This window comes from Caretta caretta, chromosome 12 (genome assembly GCF_965140235.1).
Source record: "Caretta caretta isolate rCarCar2 chromosome 12, rCarCar1.hap1, whole genome shotgun sequence".
In the NCBI taxonomy this organism is placed as follows: Eukaryota; Metazoa; Chordata; order Testudines; family Cheloniidae; genus Caretta; species Caretta caretta.
The window spans coordinates 11,705,677-11,719,308 of record NC_134217.1 but is presented as its reverse complement, the minus strand read 5'-3'; the positions used below and the strand labels follow the sequence as shown (position 1 = coordinate 11,719,308).

Here is a 13,632-nt window from a genome sequence, read left to right as displayed (position 1 = left end):
TATGAGCCTGCAGCACAACCGAATGCTTTGAAAGCTTATTATGAGCCAAGAAGTTGAAGCATCATCAGGTAAGCTTCTATTGTCTCAGGTGTAGTCATGGCTGCCCCATCCTCTGCTTGGAAACTTCAAGGCCCTTACAACCACTCTGCTTCCCACAACATTTACTTCATCCTTGCCACATGCCAGGCACTGCTTTTATTATTCTCCATTGCTCAGCATTATGCTGATATATTCCCAACAAGTGCCCCTTGCATCCCTCTCATGCTGAGGCACTAGACTCATGCATTATTTTAACAATGGAAGCTTGTTTACATTTGAGTAGCAAGATTTATTTTTTGATGATAGAGAGATGACAAGTCTCCCCTACATTTATCTCATTATGAATGCTCTAGCAACAGATAATAACTGTCAAAGATAATGGGCTCCTAACCTAAGTTTGGGCTTCTCTTGTTCTTCTAATGTAATTAACACATAAGAATCTGTCTCTGCATCCCAAGCTAACGAACACTGTTTCCACAGAGCTCCTGTCCTTTCCCCATGTCTTATTATTTTGATTGTGAGGACATGGTCCTGAGGCACGGGGCCCAGTTTCCCTCATAAGGGCAGGGAGCCAGCTGAGAGGGTCCAGAAATATCAGAACAAACAAGGGAAGTAGACAGGTGCATGTTATGTTGCCTTCAATCCCCAGCTTCCTTTTTTTGATTCTGTAAGGACATGCAGGAGCATTCAGAATAAAAGTTAAGATGGTGAAGTGTACTGTTACAGGGTAAATCAAGCCACTTAGAGAACTAAGACTTCAGGCTGGTTTTTAGTGAAGCATTCAGAGGAAAGAAAAAAATGCATACACTACACATGGAATTTTTACAATTAGATAGGTCTATAAGATGCTGGGTTATTGGCACCAACCTGGAGGTACTGGCAGCTCAGTTCTCACCCCCTGGCTACATTTGTAAGTCTATCACCTCTTTAAACCCACTGTAGTACAGCCAGATTGTGTGGTGGTTTCTCTATTGCAGAGAGTTTCATGATTGCCACTAGGGTGATGTAATCAAGCCCTAATTTCTCCCCTGGCATAATCAGACTTTACAAGTCATGAAATATAGCCTCCAACACAGATTGTTTCTTATGGGGAAAAGCTCACACTAAGTGGCTTATGTTATTCAAAGACAAGTCCAGGCTCAGGGATTAGAGAATTTTATTCTCAGCATTTAAGGATTTGTCAAACTATTCTTTGCCCTGGATACAAGGTTCCAGGAAAGCATAATGCATTCTAAGCCTCTGCTGTGCCATTCAGCTGCTCTCCCCCAGGGTGTGTTTGTCAAACAGGTACTCTCCCATGCCATTCTGAGGCACTTCCAGGCGCTTCAGGTTGGTGAGGTGGTCTCCCAGCTGCTTAATGGCCTTCACCTGCTCCTCCAGGTAGTCAGACTCCAGGAAATCACACAGCTGTAGGAGGAGAGAGGATGGTTAGGGTATATGGACTCACTCTTGCTCTCTCATATGCAATAGGGCATTTAGTGACCCCCATTTTGGGCATTGTGCCGAGAAATGGTGTTGAAGCAATGAACTATAGGACAGTTCAGAGTCTCTAGTACTGTACGTGGTGTAGAAGCCACTGTACAGGTAGAAATAGCTAGAGAACAGTGCTATTGGTAACGAGATTATCTCAAATTTCATGTGCAGTAAATGGTCCATGTCACTTGAGAATGGGGGTATTCACTACTGACCAGGGTATGAAAACCCTATAGTTGCAGAAATTCAGAAGCTAGCGCAGCTTCTCATCAACCTGGCATTTTCCCCTGGGGTTGGGAAGGGCTAGAGAGGCCCTTTGAGGAGTAGTTTTCAAGGGACACAAAGGACAGGTAAGCACCTTACCCTCTCCATGTTTAAGAAGTCTCCCCTTTATACACAGGACTAGCAAGAACAAATCTCTTTCTATGCTGCAATATTTGACATGCCACTCACTGTCTTTTACACATTGAGTGGTGAGGGCAGGAGCACATGCTGTATTCCAAGCCAGAGGGTACGTGCGCATGATTCTCCTGACCACACTCAGGTGAAGGTCATTTCTCCACTGGGCATCTTGTACAGGTTCAAAGCCTGGCTACTTTGTGCCCAAGGTAGGAAATTAAACATTCTGAGAACGTATGATGTTGGATCTATGCATTGTTACCTACCACAAACATCCCCAGTTTCAGGGCTGCTTCAGATGGAGAAGCAAACCCCACCCCCCTCCAAACCTCTGTCAAAGCAGCACTGCATGTAGTTACTGCCTTCACTCTCTCCACTACCACGCTCACGTGGGGGTCATTTTTCTCAGTAGCCAGCTTGTGCAGGTCCAGGTTCAGAGTCTTCTCCAGCTGCAGGGCCTCCAGGCTATTCCCCCACTCATCCCGCTCTGGATTCTGTTGGAGAACAAAACACCTCAGGGTGCTCACTGTAGAGCTGTAGTTTCACAACCAAGGCAGCTTTCCACCCCACTGCTAACAGCACTAGGCATCCCTGGATTTTCATGTTCTATAAATACAACACAAAGTTGTTGCTTGTGAAGTGAGGGAGTAGATGGTCAGGTCACAGGTAAGCAAGCCTGTTCTGTGCTTTTAGCTAACACAGGCTCATGTATATCAACCCATGTCCATACTCACCCTTTACCATAAGATGGCCAAGGTCTGGTGCTCCTGAACCATGCAACTCTCCCTAATTTGCTACAGGGTTCACTCTTAGAAATGCCTGAGCAAGGCCTATCGCTTACTCCTAGAGAAGAGAATTAGTACTACACCCCAAGCACAGCTACTAACCCCATTCTCTGAAGTCCAGTTTATGGGAGCCCTTCTAGGGACACAATGTTACTTTGTTGCTACCTTGATGTCCTGCAGGACAATGAGCCCCCCTCGCTTATTCTGATATTTCAGGAGTTTCTCAGCATGCTCCCTCTCCTCATGGGACTGCTCTTTCAAGAACTCAGCCATATGCCTCAGGGCCACAGCATCACAGTCAAAGTAGTAGGACTGAAGAATAGCAAATGCAACGTTTACTGACTTGGGCTAGAGAGACAGAAGATTCTAACATTTTATCTGGACTAGAATAGCAACCTAGAGACCCTAACCTCGGTTTTCAGCCCACTGTGTTGGAAGGCACTGTACTTGGCAAGAAACACTCTTTGAGCTTCAGGCTGTGCAGTCAAGGAGCATTCATCCCCTTTGATGAACAGGGAATGGAAACAGAGGGGAACTAGGTGGCAGGCCAGAGATCACAGGGGAGCTTAGGGTAGAGCTAGGAATCAAAGCCAGACTTGCTGAGTCCCACTCAGATAGCTGTATTAAGTTCCCTGCATTCAATCCTGTAAGAATAAACTCTCTAAATGACATCATTCTGCAGACAACACATTAGTCTTTCTATAGTCAACTCAGATTTATACAGATAGGGCTCTGTAGCCCCACAAACAACATACTATCCTCAACTGGAATTCATTAGAAATTAGGACTTGGAAAGTAGACTTAGAAAAGAAAAAGGAAAAGCCTTTTAGAAAAAGAAGCCCATCTCTCTTAGAGCATAATGAGACAAGAATGTGTGTTTATTAAAAAAAAAAAATCACCACACATTTACCATGGACAGGAAGACATAGCTAGCGTACAGCTCCATATTTACCATGCGGTTCACAGCAGCCTCACACTCAACATGGAAGTTCTGACGCACTTGGGACTCCATTTCTAAATCTATGAGGTCTAGCCCTGCTTAACAATAACAAATATCAACAGAGCCCACTCTGTTCAAAGACTGCTAGCACAAACACACAGCCTAGAAACAGAATTTTTCTCTTAGCACAGCTGATATAAATACTGCTCAGAGGAGGCTTTACTGTGATTTACAGGTACTACTGCCCAAGGGAAGTTCCCTTCCTCCCCAAGACACCAATCAGCATGGTAGGTGTGACCCTCACAGAATTTGCACTGGTGAGTGGCTGGCTCACCAACATGAACTCTCCTGTTGCCATTATACTCCCTGGAGGAAAAAGGAGGAAATATGAGAATTTGGGGGGGAGGGGTAGCTCAGTGGTTTGAGCATTGGCCTACTAAACCCAGGGTTGTGAGTTCATTCCCTGAGGGGGCCATTTGGGATCTGGGGCAAAAATTGGGGATTGGTCCTGCTTCGAGCAGGGGATTGGACTAGATGACCTCCTGAGGTCCCTTCCAACCCTGATATCCTATGATTCTATATAGAGGCTCCCAGAACAGCACATTCAGCCCATTTGCTGGTTCTTGATCAATCCTCTCCAGTGGAAAGAAGGTGCAGAAAGAGCAAGTGACGCAATGATACCTGGTGGGTTCAAGCTGCCATGTTGACCTCGTGAGAGATATCAGAGCTGTTTAATCACTAGAAGCATGGCCTGGCATATCTGTAGCTGGAGTTACTTCTTGATGCATTCAAGAATCCCAGGGTCTGTTAGGACAGAAAGTGCAGCATGGACATTTCATGATAAATGGGGACTGTGACATAGAAACAATGGGAAGAATCGGCACAGATACGGTTCTCACCTCTGTCTGTCTTTCAGGTTCCATAGCCAATCTCACATACCCCAAACCCATGTGATTCATGCCAGTCAGTCAATGACATCTTCTGCTTTCCATTCTTCTACCCCTTGAAACAAACATTTGTGTATAAGAAAACAGATTTGATCCAAAATTCATAGCAATCACAGGCAAAAGCACAGAAAGAGAAAACACTAAACCATCCACGTCCATATACAAGCAGCCCCATTACTGTAAGGTGTTTCATAGTTCCATGGAATTTTCTAATCTTGCATGTTTCAGAGTAACAGCCACGTTAGTCTGTATTCGCAAAAAGAAAAGGAGTACTTGTGGCACCTTAGAGACTAACCAATTTATTTGAGCATGAGCTTTCGTGAGCTACAGCTCACTTCATCGGATGCATACCGTGGAAACTGCAGCAGACTTTATATACACACAGAGATCATGAAACAATACCTCCTCCCACCCCAATGTCCTGCTGGTAATAGCTTATCTAAAGTGATCATCAAGTTGGGCCATTTCCAGCACAAATCCAGGTTTTCTCACCCTCCACTCCACCCCCCCCTCCACAAACTCACTCTCCTGCTGGTAATAGCCCATCCAAAGTGACAACTCTCTACACAATGTGCATGATAATCAAGTTGGGCCATTTCCTGCACAAATCCAGGTTCTCTCACCCCCTCACCCCCCTCCAAAAAACACACACACAAACTCACTCTCCTGCTGGTAATAGCTCATCCAAAGTGACCACTCTCCCTACAATGTGCATGATAATCAAGGTGGGCCATTTCCAGCACAAATCCAGGTTTTCTCACCCCCCACCCCCATACACACACAAACTCACTCTCCTGCTGGTAATAGCTCATCCAAAGTGACCACTCTCCCTACAATGTGCATGGTAATCAAGGTGGGCCATGTCCAGCACAAATCCAGGCTTTCTCACCCCCCCCCCTTTTTTTTTCATGCAATCACAGACATGAAGGTCACTATCTTAAAACAAAAAAACTTCAAATCCAGACTCCAGCGAAACTGCTGAATTGAAATTCATTTGCAAATTGGATACTATTAATTTAGGCTTAAATAGAGACTGGGAGTGGCTAAGTCATTATGCAAGGTAGCCTATTTCCCCTTGTTTTTTCCTACCGCCCCCCCCCCCCCAGACGTTCTGGTTAAACTTGGATTTAAACTTGGAGAGTGGTCAGTTTGGATGAGCTATTGTCAGCAGGAGAGTGAGTTTATGTGTGTGTGTTTGTGTCCCTGGGAAAAAAGGCGGGGGCGGGGGGGTGAGAAAGCCTGGATTTGTGCTGGACATGGCCCACCTTGATTACCATGCACATTGTAGGGAGAGTGGTCACTTTGGATGAGCTATTACCAGCAGGGGAGTGAGTTTGTGTGTGTATGGGGGTGGGGGGTGAGAAAACCTGGATTTGTGCTGGAAATGGCCCACCTTGATTATCATGCACATTGTAGGGAGAGTGGTCACTTTGGATGAGCTATTACCAGCAGGAGAGTGAGTTTGTGTGTGTGTTTTTTGGAGGGGGGTGAGGGGGTGAGAGAACCTGGATTTGTGCAGGAAATGGCCCAACTTGATTATCATGCACATTGTGTAGAGAGTTGTCACTTTGGATGGGCTATTACCAGCAGGAGAGTGAGTTTGTGGAGGGGGGGGGGGTGGAGGGTGAGAAAACCTGGATTTGTGCTGGAAATGGCCCAACTTGATGATCACTTTAGATAAGCTATTACCAGCAGGACATTGGGGTGGGAGGAGGTATTGTTTCATGATCTCTGTATGTATATAAAGTCTGCTGCAGTTTCCACGGTATGCATCCGATGAAGTGAGCTGTAGCTCACGAAAGCTCATGCTCAAATAAATTGGTTAGTCTCTAAGGTGCCACAAGTACTCCTTTTCTTTTTGCGAATACAGACTAACGTGGCTGTTACTCTGAAACATGCAAGATTAGAAAATTCCATGGAACTATGAAACACCTTACAGTAATGGGGCTGCTTGTATATGGACGTGGATGGTTTAGTGTTTTCTCTTTCTGTGCTTTTGCCTGTGATTGCTATGAATTTTGGATCAAATCTGTTTTCTTATACACAAATGTTTGTTTCAAGGGGTAGAAGAATGGAAAGCAGAAGATGTCATTGACTGACTGGCATGAATCACATGGGTTTGGGGTATGTGAGATTGGCTATGGAACCTGAAAGACAGACAGAGGTGAGAACCGTATCTGTGCCGATTCTTCCCATTGTTTCTATGTCACAGTCCCCGTTTATCATGAAATGTCCATGCTGCACTTTCTGTCCTAACAGACCCTGGGATTCTTGAATGCATCAAGAAGTAACTCCAGCTACAGATATGCCAGGCCATGCTTCTAGTGATTAAACAGCTCTGATATCTCTCACGAGGTCAACATGGCAGCTTGAACCCACCAGGTATCATTGCGTCACTTGCTCTTTCTGCACCTTCTTTCCACTGGAGAGGATTGATCAAGAACCAGCAAATGGGCTGAATGTGCTGTTATGTGCTGAATATGCATCCGATGAAGTGAGCTGTAGCTCACGAAAGCTCATGCTCAAATAAATTGGTTAGTCTCTAAGGTGCCACAAGTACTCCTTTTCTTTTTGCTAATCTTGCATATGTGGCTGCGTATTTAATAGCTGGCATGAGGGTAATACTTTTATTCGGACTCTCTTCAGTAAAGGACCAATGTTTACTTTTTATTCAGACAAGCTATGCCTATCTAGTCTCAGCTATGAGTGAGTTATTTAAAGGTCATTTAGGCAGTGTTGTCCTGTTACATTCCAGGAAGTGGGTTAGGTCGTGTTGCGTTAAGCTGGCAGGAATCTTCATCTCATCCCAGGCTTTTTGACCAGCTTTTCAAACTTCTGTGATTGTGCAACTATCCTGTCTAGCGCTGGAGAATATGGAGTTCATATTCTTTATTCCCCTCTGAAAGGGAACAGCTTCTCATTGCCCCAGGGAACAAGTCCAGCAGGAAGCATCTGCCACGATACAGGCTGGATGGGCAGTGGGAGCAAATGTCCAAGCACAGACTGATAGGAAACCTCCCTGGAGTTCCCATCCACTTTATTTATACATAGAATATCAGGGTTGGAAGGGACCTCAGGAGGTCATCGAGTCCAACCCCCTGCTCAAAGCAGGACCAATCCCCCAATTTTTCCCCCAAATCCCTAAATAGCCCCCTCAAGGATTGAACTCACAACCATGGGTTTAGCAGGCCAATGTTCAAACCACTGAGCTATCCCTCCATGATATATGGACATGATATAAAGCCATCATGGCAGAAACACAGATGTGATATACAAAAGCAAGTTACTCCCAGTAGTGCTTGGAAGAGTTGCTTTGCCCCAGGAGTCAGGACACAGTGGGGGGTAACATCTTTTCTGCAGTGCCGTGCCAGAAAGTACAGTCATCTAAGGAGGCTCCATGGCAGATTTTTTTAAAGTTGAGTTTTCTTTGTGTAACTTAATGTACACATTGAAATTGCTGGATGCATTTGGGCTGCATGGCCAGAACTGTTATGAAGTACCTTGTGTCCCCTCTAGCACCTCAGGGATGCCGTGAGCAGTACTTTTCCCACCAGGCCCAGCAAGGTCGGAGAGTTGGACCTTAGCTGGGGAAGAGCGGGAGGGCCCACAGAAGAGAGAGATAGGGCTCCAGCAACAAGTGGTAAAAGAAACTGAGAAGGCAGGGTGCCTCAGTTCAGGGCAATGGCACCGGTGTTCCCCCTTTGTGGTCCAGCAAGAGCACCTGCTCTCAGGCTTCCAGCTCCCCAGACTTTGCCTTTCTTGAGTGGAGAGTTGCATCCCTCTCCCTGTTCACTGGGGTATTTCTAGGCTGAACAGTTCCCCATCTTCACTGTGTAGTCCCAGCAAGACAAGTCTTCCTCAGCAGACCCATTTGCTTTTTCTTTCAGAAACTAACAAGGTAACTGCCCACAATTAAGCTATCACACAGCTCTTTCTACACAAGCTTATTTATTCTTATAGAAAAAACATTAGCGAAAACAGTAAATTAAAAGAAACCACACTCATGTTACTAACCTTATTTGATTGCCCACACACACAATGCAGAAGGACCCTGGTCAGTGTCAGCTCTTCCAACCCTTCCCTGAGGATTGCGTCCCTCCATGGACCAGGCTCTGTGTATTTACTGCATTAGAATGAAGCAGTCTAAATGCAGGGTATTTATCTCACTGTCTTTTCTTGGTCTGCTGGGCTCTAGAGAATCTAGCGTGAAGCTTTGCAGAAAGGATGAAGAGATAATCCTCTGGAGAATGGATCCCTCCCCAGGCCAAAGCTGCAAATGGCTGATAACTGGAGAAATTATATTAGCACTTCCCCTCCCCCCTTCCTTTTAGAGGTGGTACATAAAATCAAACCCTACTATGTGAACATTTGCTTTTTTAATACAATGAACTCCAGTGCTGTCCAGCTGAATTCAATAAGGTTCATCCAAGATTTAGCCATGTGTCACAGGGGTCTCTTCTACTGCATAAAATTAGCATCAGTCCACCATTACCCTCATACACTGCTATAGCTGCAGTTATTCTGGAGAGTATGATAGGCAAGAGAATATGAAGAAGAATCTAGATATTAGAACAGAGTGTCACAGGGCTATTCATGCTATCTAGCAGAATTAGGTGTTGTTCTTGGTTAGATATGCCCTGCCCCTTCAAGTTAGTTGTTTGGGATGCTAGAGTAGGGCTAAAGCAGCTTCAGAGCCCTTTTGGAGGCAGACAGAAAGATGCTGTAGAATAGAGACCACTTCATTGCTTTTCATGGAGTTACAGTTTGACTGAATTTGAAACACTGGACAGAATTTGATTCACCTGCCACCTCTTTGATATTTTATTTCTTCACTGATTAATACCAGCTAAAATAGAGCTGTTTCATTCATCTCTATATTTGTTTCTCTGCTGTATATGACAAGTCACAGATGGGCTAATCTCACTCCTCCAACCCTCCCCACCTCATAATCTGACCCAGCCTCTGTCCCCTTGCACTGAGTAGGACCACCTAGGGCTTCCTTTGTCCCCCTCCCAAAAAGAAGAGGTAGATCCTTCAGGTACAAGCTTGGGACAATTTAATACCAATTGCCAGTTCAAAGGAACAGCTTAACCCAGCAGTATGGAATGTGGGCTGTATACATCACACCCTTCCAATAATATCTTCTCCCCCATGCTCAGTGTAGTATTTTCCCATACAGTAAATCATTTTTCAGAGATTCCATACTAGTAAATCATTTGTCAGAGACTCCATTGAAACAGCACCACAGAGATGATATATTGTAGCTTATTCTCAGCATTGGATAGCCATTCATATAGAGTTTATATTCTGGATAACAATTTCCAATCTGCAGTTCAGCTGCTCTCAGGTGCCAAACTGGTACTCTCCCATGTTATTCTGGGACACTTCCAGGTGCTTCAGGTTGGTGACATGGTCTCTCAGCTGCTTGATGGCCTTCACCTACTCCTGCAGGTAGTCAGACTCCAGGAAGTCACAGAGCTGCAGAAGCTAACAGGATGATTAGGGTGCATTGATTCCAACCTGTTCTCAATATGTAGCTCTGTGAAGCTAGTGTTAGACATATCAAGATTGACTTCAGTTGCTCTTTTATCACTGCATGGTGTGAAATCTCTACAGGGGGCTCCCAAAACTATAGCACTGGAGTATTTAGATGGAAATAAAACAGGGGAATTGGCTTCATAGATTCCTGGACAATAAGTGTCCCATTACCTCTATGCACCTTATTTGAAAGGGAATCAGTCACTCACTGGAATAGAAGATAAGTGACTTCTGCCCACTGAGCTTCCAAGCCAAGAAGCTGGTAGAGTCCCCACTATCAACATGACTATGTCTCAGATCAAGGAGATACTAGTCACTTATTTGTGCACAAGTTGGGAGACAAGCAACGTATCACAGAATCCAGTTTGACATTCCATTTATAACATGTATAAATGCAAGGACAGGCAATCATGTCAGAAAATAACATGGCTTTCAACCCAGGAAACAGAATTCTGGAGAAGACAAGGGCTCATCCCTCCCATACAGGGCAGGGCATTCAATGAAGGAATTGCTCACATTAGTCCTGGCCATACTCACATGAGGGTCATTCTTCTCAGTAGCCAGCTTGAGGAGGTCCACTAGGACCTGGTTCACTGCTTCCTCCAGCTGCAGGGCACATTGCAGAGCCTCTGGGCTGTTCCCCCATTCATCCTGCTCTGGCTTCTGTAATACCAGCCAGGAAAGTGAATAAGGCCTTCAGTCATCTTAGATACTGCATATACTTGCATGGAGTGGAGGAAGGGTTAAGACTGAGTAAAACTCAAGGATGGGGGAAATCCCAAGTCAATCCTCATCCACTCATTTCTGCCAGCACTAGCCTCCCAATATTTAGGAGTTTCCTAGGCTTCTGTTATTGCTAGTCAGGACAGATGGACTGATAGCCGTATTACTACTTGACCACTAACCCAAAACCAACCATTCAGAACCTCTGGACATATTTAAGTGGAGCTATTTATATCTTAAGTTCTCTGCTCCACAAACACTTATTACTCTAAGGAGGTAAGCAAGTTAGGTGCCAAGAAAATTATATATGAGCAATTAGACCAATCATAAGAGAAGAGAAATTCTGAGATAGCTAGCCCACACATTCCCTCCATGCATTGTCTTTTCCTGGTACACAAAGACAAGCCTTCCCTAGAAGCTGCAGTTGTTCACTGGCTTTTTGTTTCTCACGCCGATATCCTGCAGGACAATGCATCCAGCTTTCTTGTTCTGGTATGTCAGAAACAACTCTGCATGCTCCTTCTGCTCATGTGACTGCTCCTTAAGGCACTTGGCCATGTGCCTCAGGGCCACATCATCACGGTCAAAGTAGTAGGACTGGGGGAAAACAGCGTAAACAATGTTTACTATCATGGGCTGCAGAGAGAAAGCTTCTGCATGTTAATTACATAGGCCCCTTCCTAAATTAATAGCCCTTTGTATTAGACACTATTTAGTAAGACAGGTTTCAGAGTAACAGCCGTGTTACTCTGTATTTGCAAAAAGAAAAGGAGTACCTGTGGCACTTTAGTAAGAGACAGTGTCTATGCTAAATGGACAGATATCTATTTTACAAGTGGGGTGAATGTTAACAGAAGCAGAGTGAAATTAAATGAGTTGCCCCAACTCACATATCAGCCTATAGAAATGCTAGGCACTTGTGTTGGAAGAAGCTGGCAGTTTTATTCAGTATCTCTTTTTTAAAGGACTATGTTTAGTTTTCTGCAAACAAGCCATGCCCATCTAGAGTCAGGTATGAGTGAGTTATTTAAAGATCACATAGACACTGGTGCTTTAGGAAGGTAGAAATCTTCATCTTATCCCAGCCTTCTAGCCCAACCATCCTGGCTTCTGGAACTGCACGGATATTTTCTTTACTGCTAGAGAGTATGAACGCCATATTGTGTAGCTCCCTGAGAGGGAACAGCTTCTTATTGAGCCATGGAGCAACTCCATCAGGAAACATTATTAGTCCACAGATATACAGGCTGGGTGGGCAGCACAAAGCAATGGCCAAGCCAGGCAGATGGGAATCCCCCTGGGCTTTTCCATTCATTTTGTTTCTGTATAAAGTAGCATCATCACAGAAGAAACACGGACATGAAACACAACACAACACAGCATGCTTAGTGGAGTTGCCTTGCCCTGAAAGGATTTAAATCTCTGGGTACGTATACACTTTTAGTAGGGTGACCATGTTTCCCAAAGGGAAAACAGGACACCGCATGGGGCTGATCAAGTTGCCGAGAGCAAATGGGACAAATGCCCACTTTTGCCAAAAGTAGTCAGGACATCCAGGACAGGGCTTAAAAAAGGGACTGTCCCAGCCAAAGTGGGACATATGGTCACCCCAAGTTGGTGGTGTGATTCCTAGCTCAAAAAGACACCCTCGCACTAGTTCTCATTGCATAAGCACACTAAAAATAGAAAGTAGCCACAGCAGGTCAAGCAGCCAGAGCGGCTAGCCACCCCAAGTACATACCTTGTGTCTTGGACATGTACACACTTACAGCAGCTAGTCCTCCCCCTGCACCATTTGCTCTGCTGCAGCTACATTCTATTTTTAACAGGCTAGCTCCAAGAGGTATGTCACCTCAAGCTGTAAATCACACCACCAGCCTGTAAATCCAAGTGGTGGCATACTCGTAGAGGGCACTAGCTCTGCAGGGCGAGTGCCACAAAGTTAGTTTCTCTCAGATTCCATAACAAGGGCAGTTGTTTTTTTTTTAAAAAAAAGTTAAGTTTCCCTTGTGTAATATAGTGTGTATATTACAGTTATTAGAAGCATATGGGTGGCAAGATGAGTTGTGATATGAAGTACATCATGTCTAATACAGCACCTAGAGGATGCTGTAAGCAGAACTTCACTTTTGTTCTTCTCCCACCTAACCCTAAGTAGGGTGACCAGACAGCAAATGTGAAAAATCAGGATGGGGGTGGGAGGGAAAAAATAGGAGCCTATGTAAGAAAAAGGCCCAAAAAAATCAGGGCTGTCCCTATAAAGGTCAGGACTTCTGTCACCCAACCCTAAGAGATTAAGGCTCAAGAATGTGGTACTCTCAGTTGAGGAGGGAGGGCTGCAAGACAAAGATTGGTTGACAAGTAGACTGGGACCTTGTCTACTCCGAGACAAAATTAGTGTGAAGGATGCAGATGCAGGAGTTTAAAGCGTACTAGCTGCTCTGCACCGACTCTCTGCCTGGACTCACGTCACATTAAGTTTATTTAAGTGCTCATGCAGATAAGCCCATTGTTTGTAGCAAGATGGGGTATAAGTCTACCCCACACTAGTATGCCCCACCTCAAGTGTGGGTTGTCCTTATGGCTAGAAACTAGACATGCCGTAGTGCATTTTAATCTACACCCACATTACACAGACCTTACCCCAAATTAAGTGTTCATTTAGACAAGCAGGGTTTGCTTAACACACTTTGTACTAATATAATAGTGTCCACATGGAGAACAAGTGCAAAGTTTCTCCTGTACATTAACTAACTAGTTCAAGCTTCCCTCCACCCCCATATAGTGC

At 44.8% G+C, this 13,632-nt stretch overlaps 1 protein-coding gene across 2 annotated transcripts; it reads right to left on the bottom strand.

Moving 5' to 3' along the window:
• Positions 1-1,178: 1,178 nt before the first annotated feature.
• Positions 1,179-8,738, bottom strand: LOC125620605 (ferritin heavy chain A-like). Of its 2 annotated transcripts, XM_048816527.1 has the most exons (4): positions 3,607-3,708; positions 2,862-3,008; positions 2,301-2,405; positions 1,179-1,446 (listed from the first exon to the last, which is right to left on the bottom strand). In XM_048816527.1, the coding sequence occupies exons 1-4, from the start codon at positions 3,706-3,708 to the stop codon at positions 1,291-1,293; spliced, it is 510 nt and encodes a 169-aa protein (XP_048672484.1). In that variant the 3' UTR covers positions 1,179-1,290. The 2 variants fall into 2 exon arrangements, 1 of the variants encoding a protein (XP_048672484.1); XR_012664500.1 differs by lacking the exons at positions 2,862-3,008; positions 3,607-3,708 and adding an exon at positions 8,598-8,738 and having other exon boundaries at positions 1,360-1,446; positions 2,178-2,405.
• Between the last annotated feature and the right edge of the window lie 4,894 nt (positions 8,739-13,632).

Excerpts from the sequence above, each read along its gene's own strand:
- LOC125620605 (XM_048816527.1), bottom strand. The coding sequence starts at position 3,708 with ATGGAGTCCCAAGTGCGTCAGAACTTCCATGTTGAGTGTGAGGCTGCT. Across the intron at positions 2,406-2,861 it reads TTGTCCTGCAGGACATCAAG|AATCCAGAGCGGGATGAGTG; the intron begins GTAGCAACAAAG and ends GTTCTCCAACAG. Across the intron at positions 1,447-2,300 it reads CTGAGAAAAATGACCCCCAC|CTGTGTGATTTCCTGGAGTC; the intron begins GTGAGCGTGGTA and ends CTCCTCCTACAG.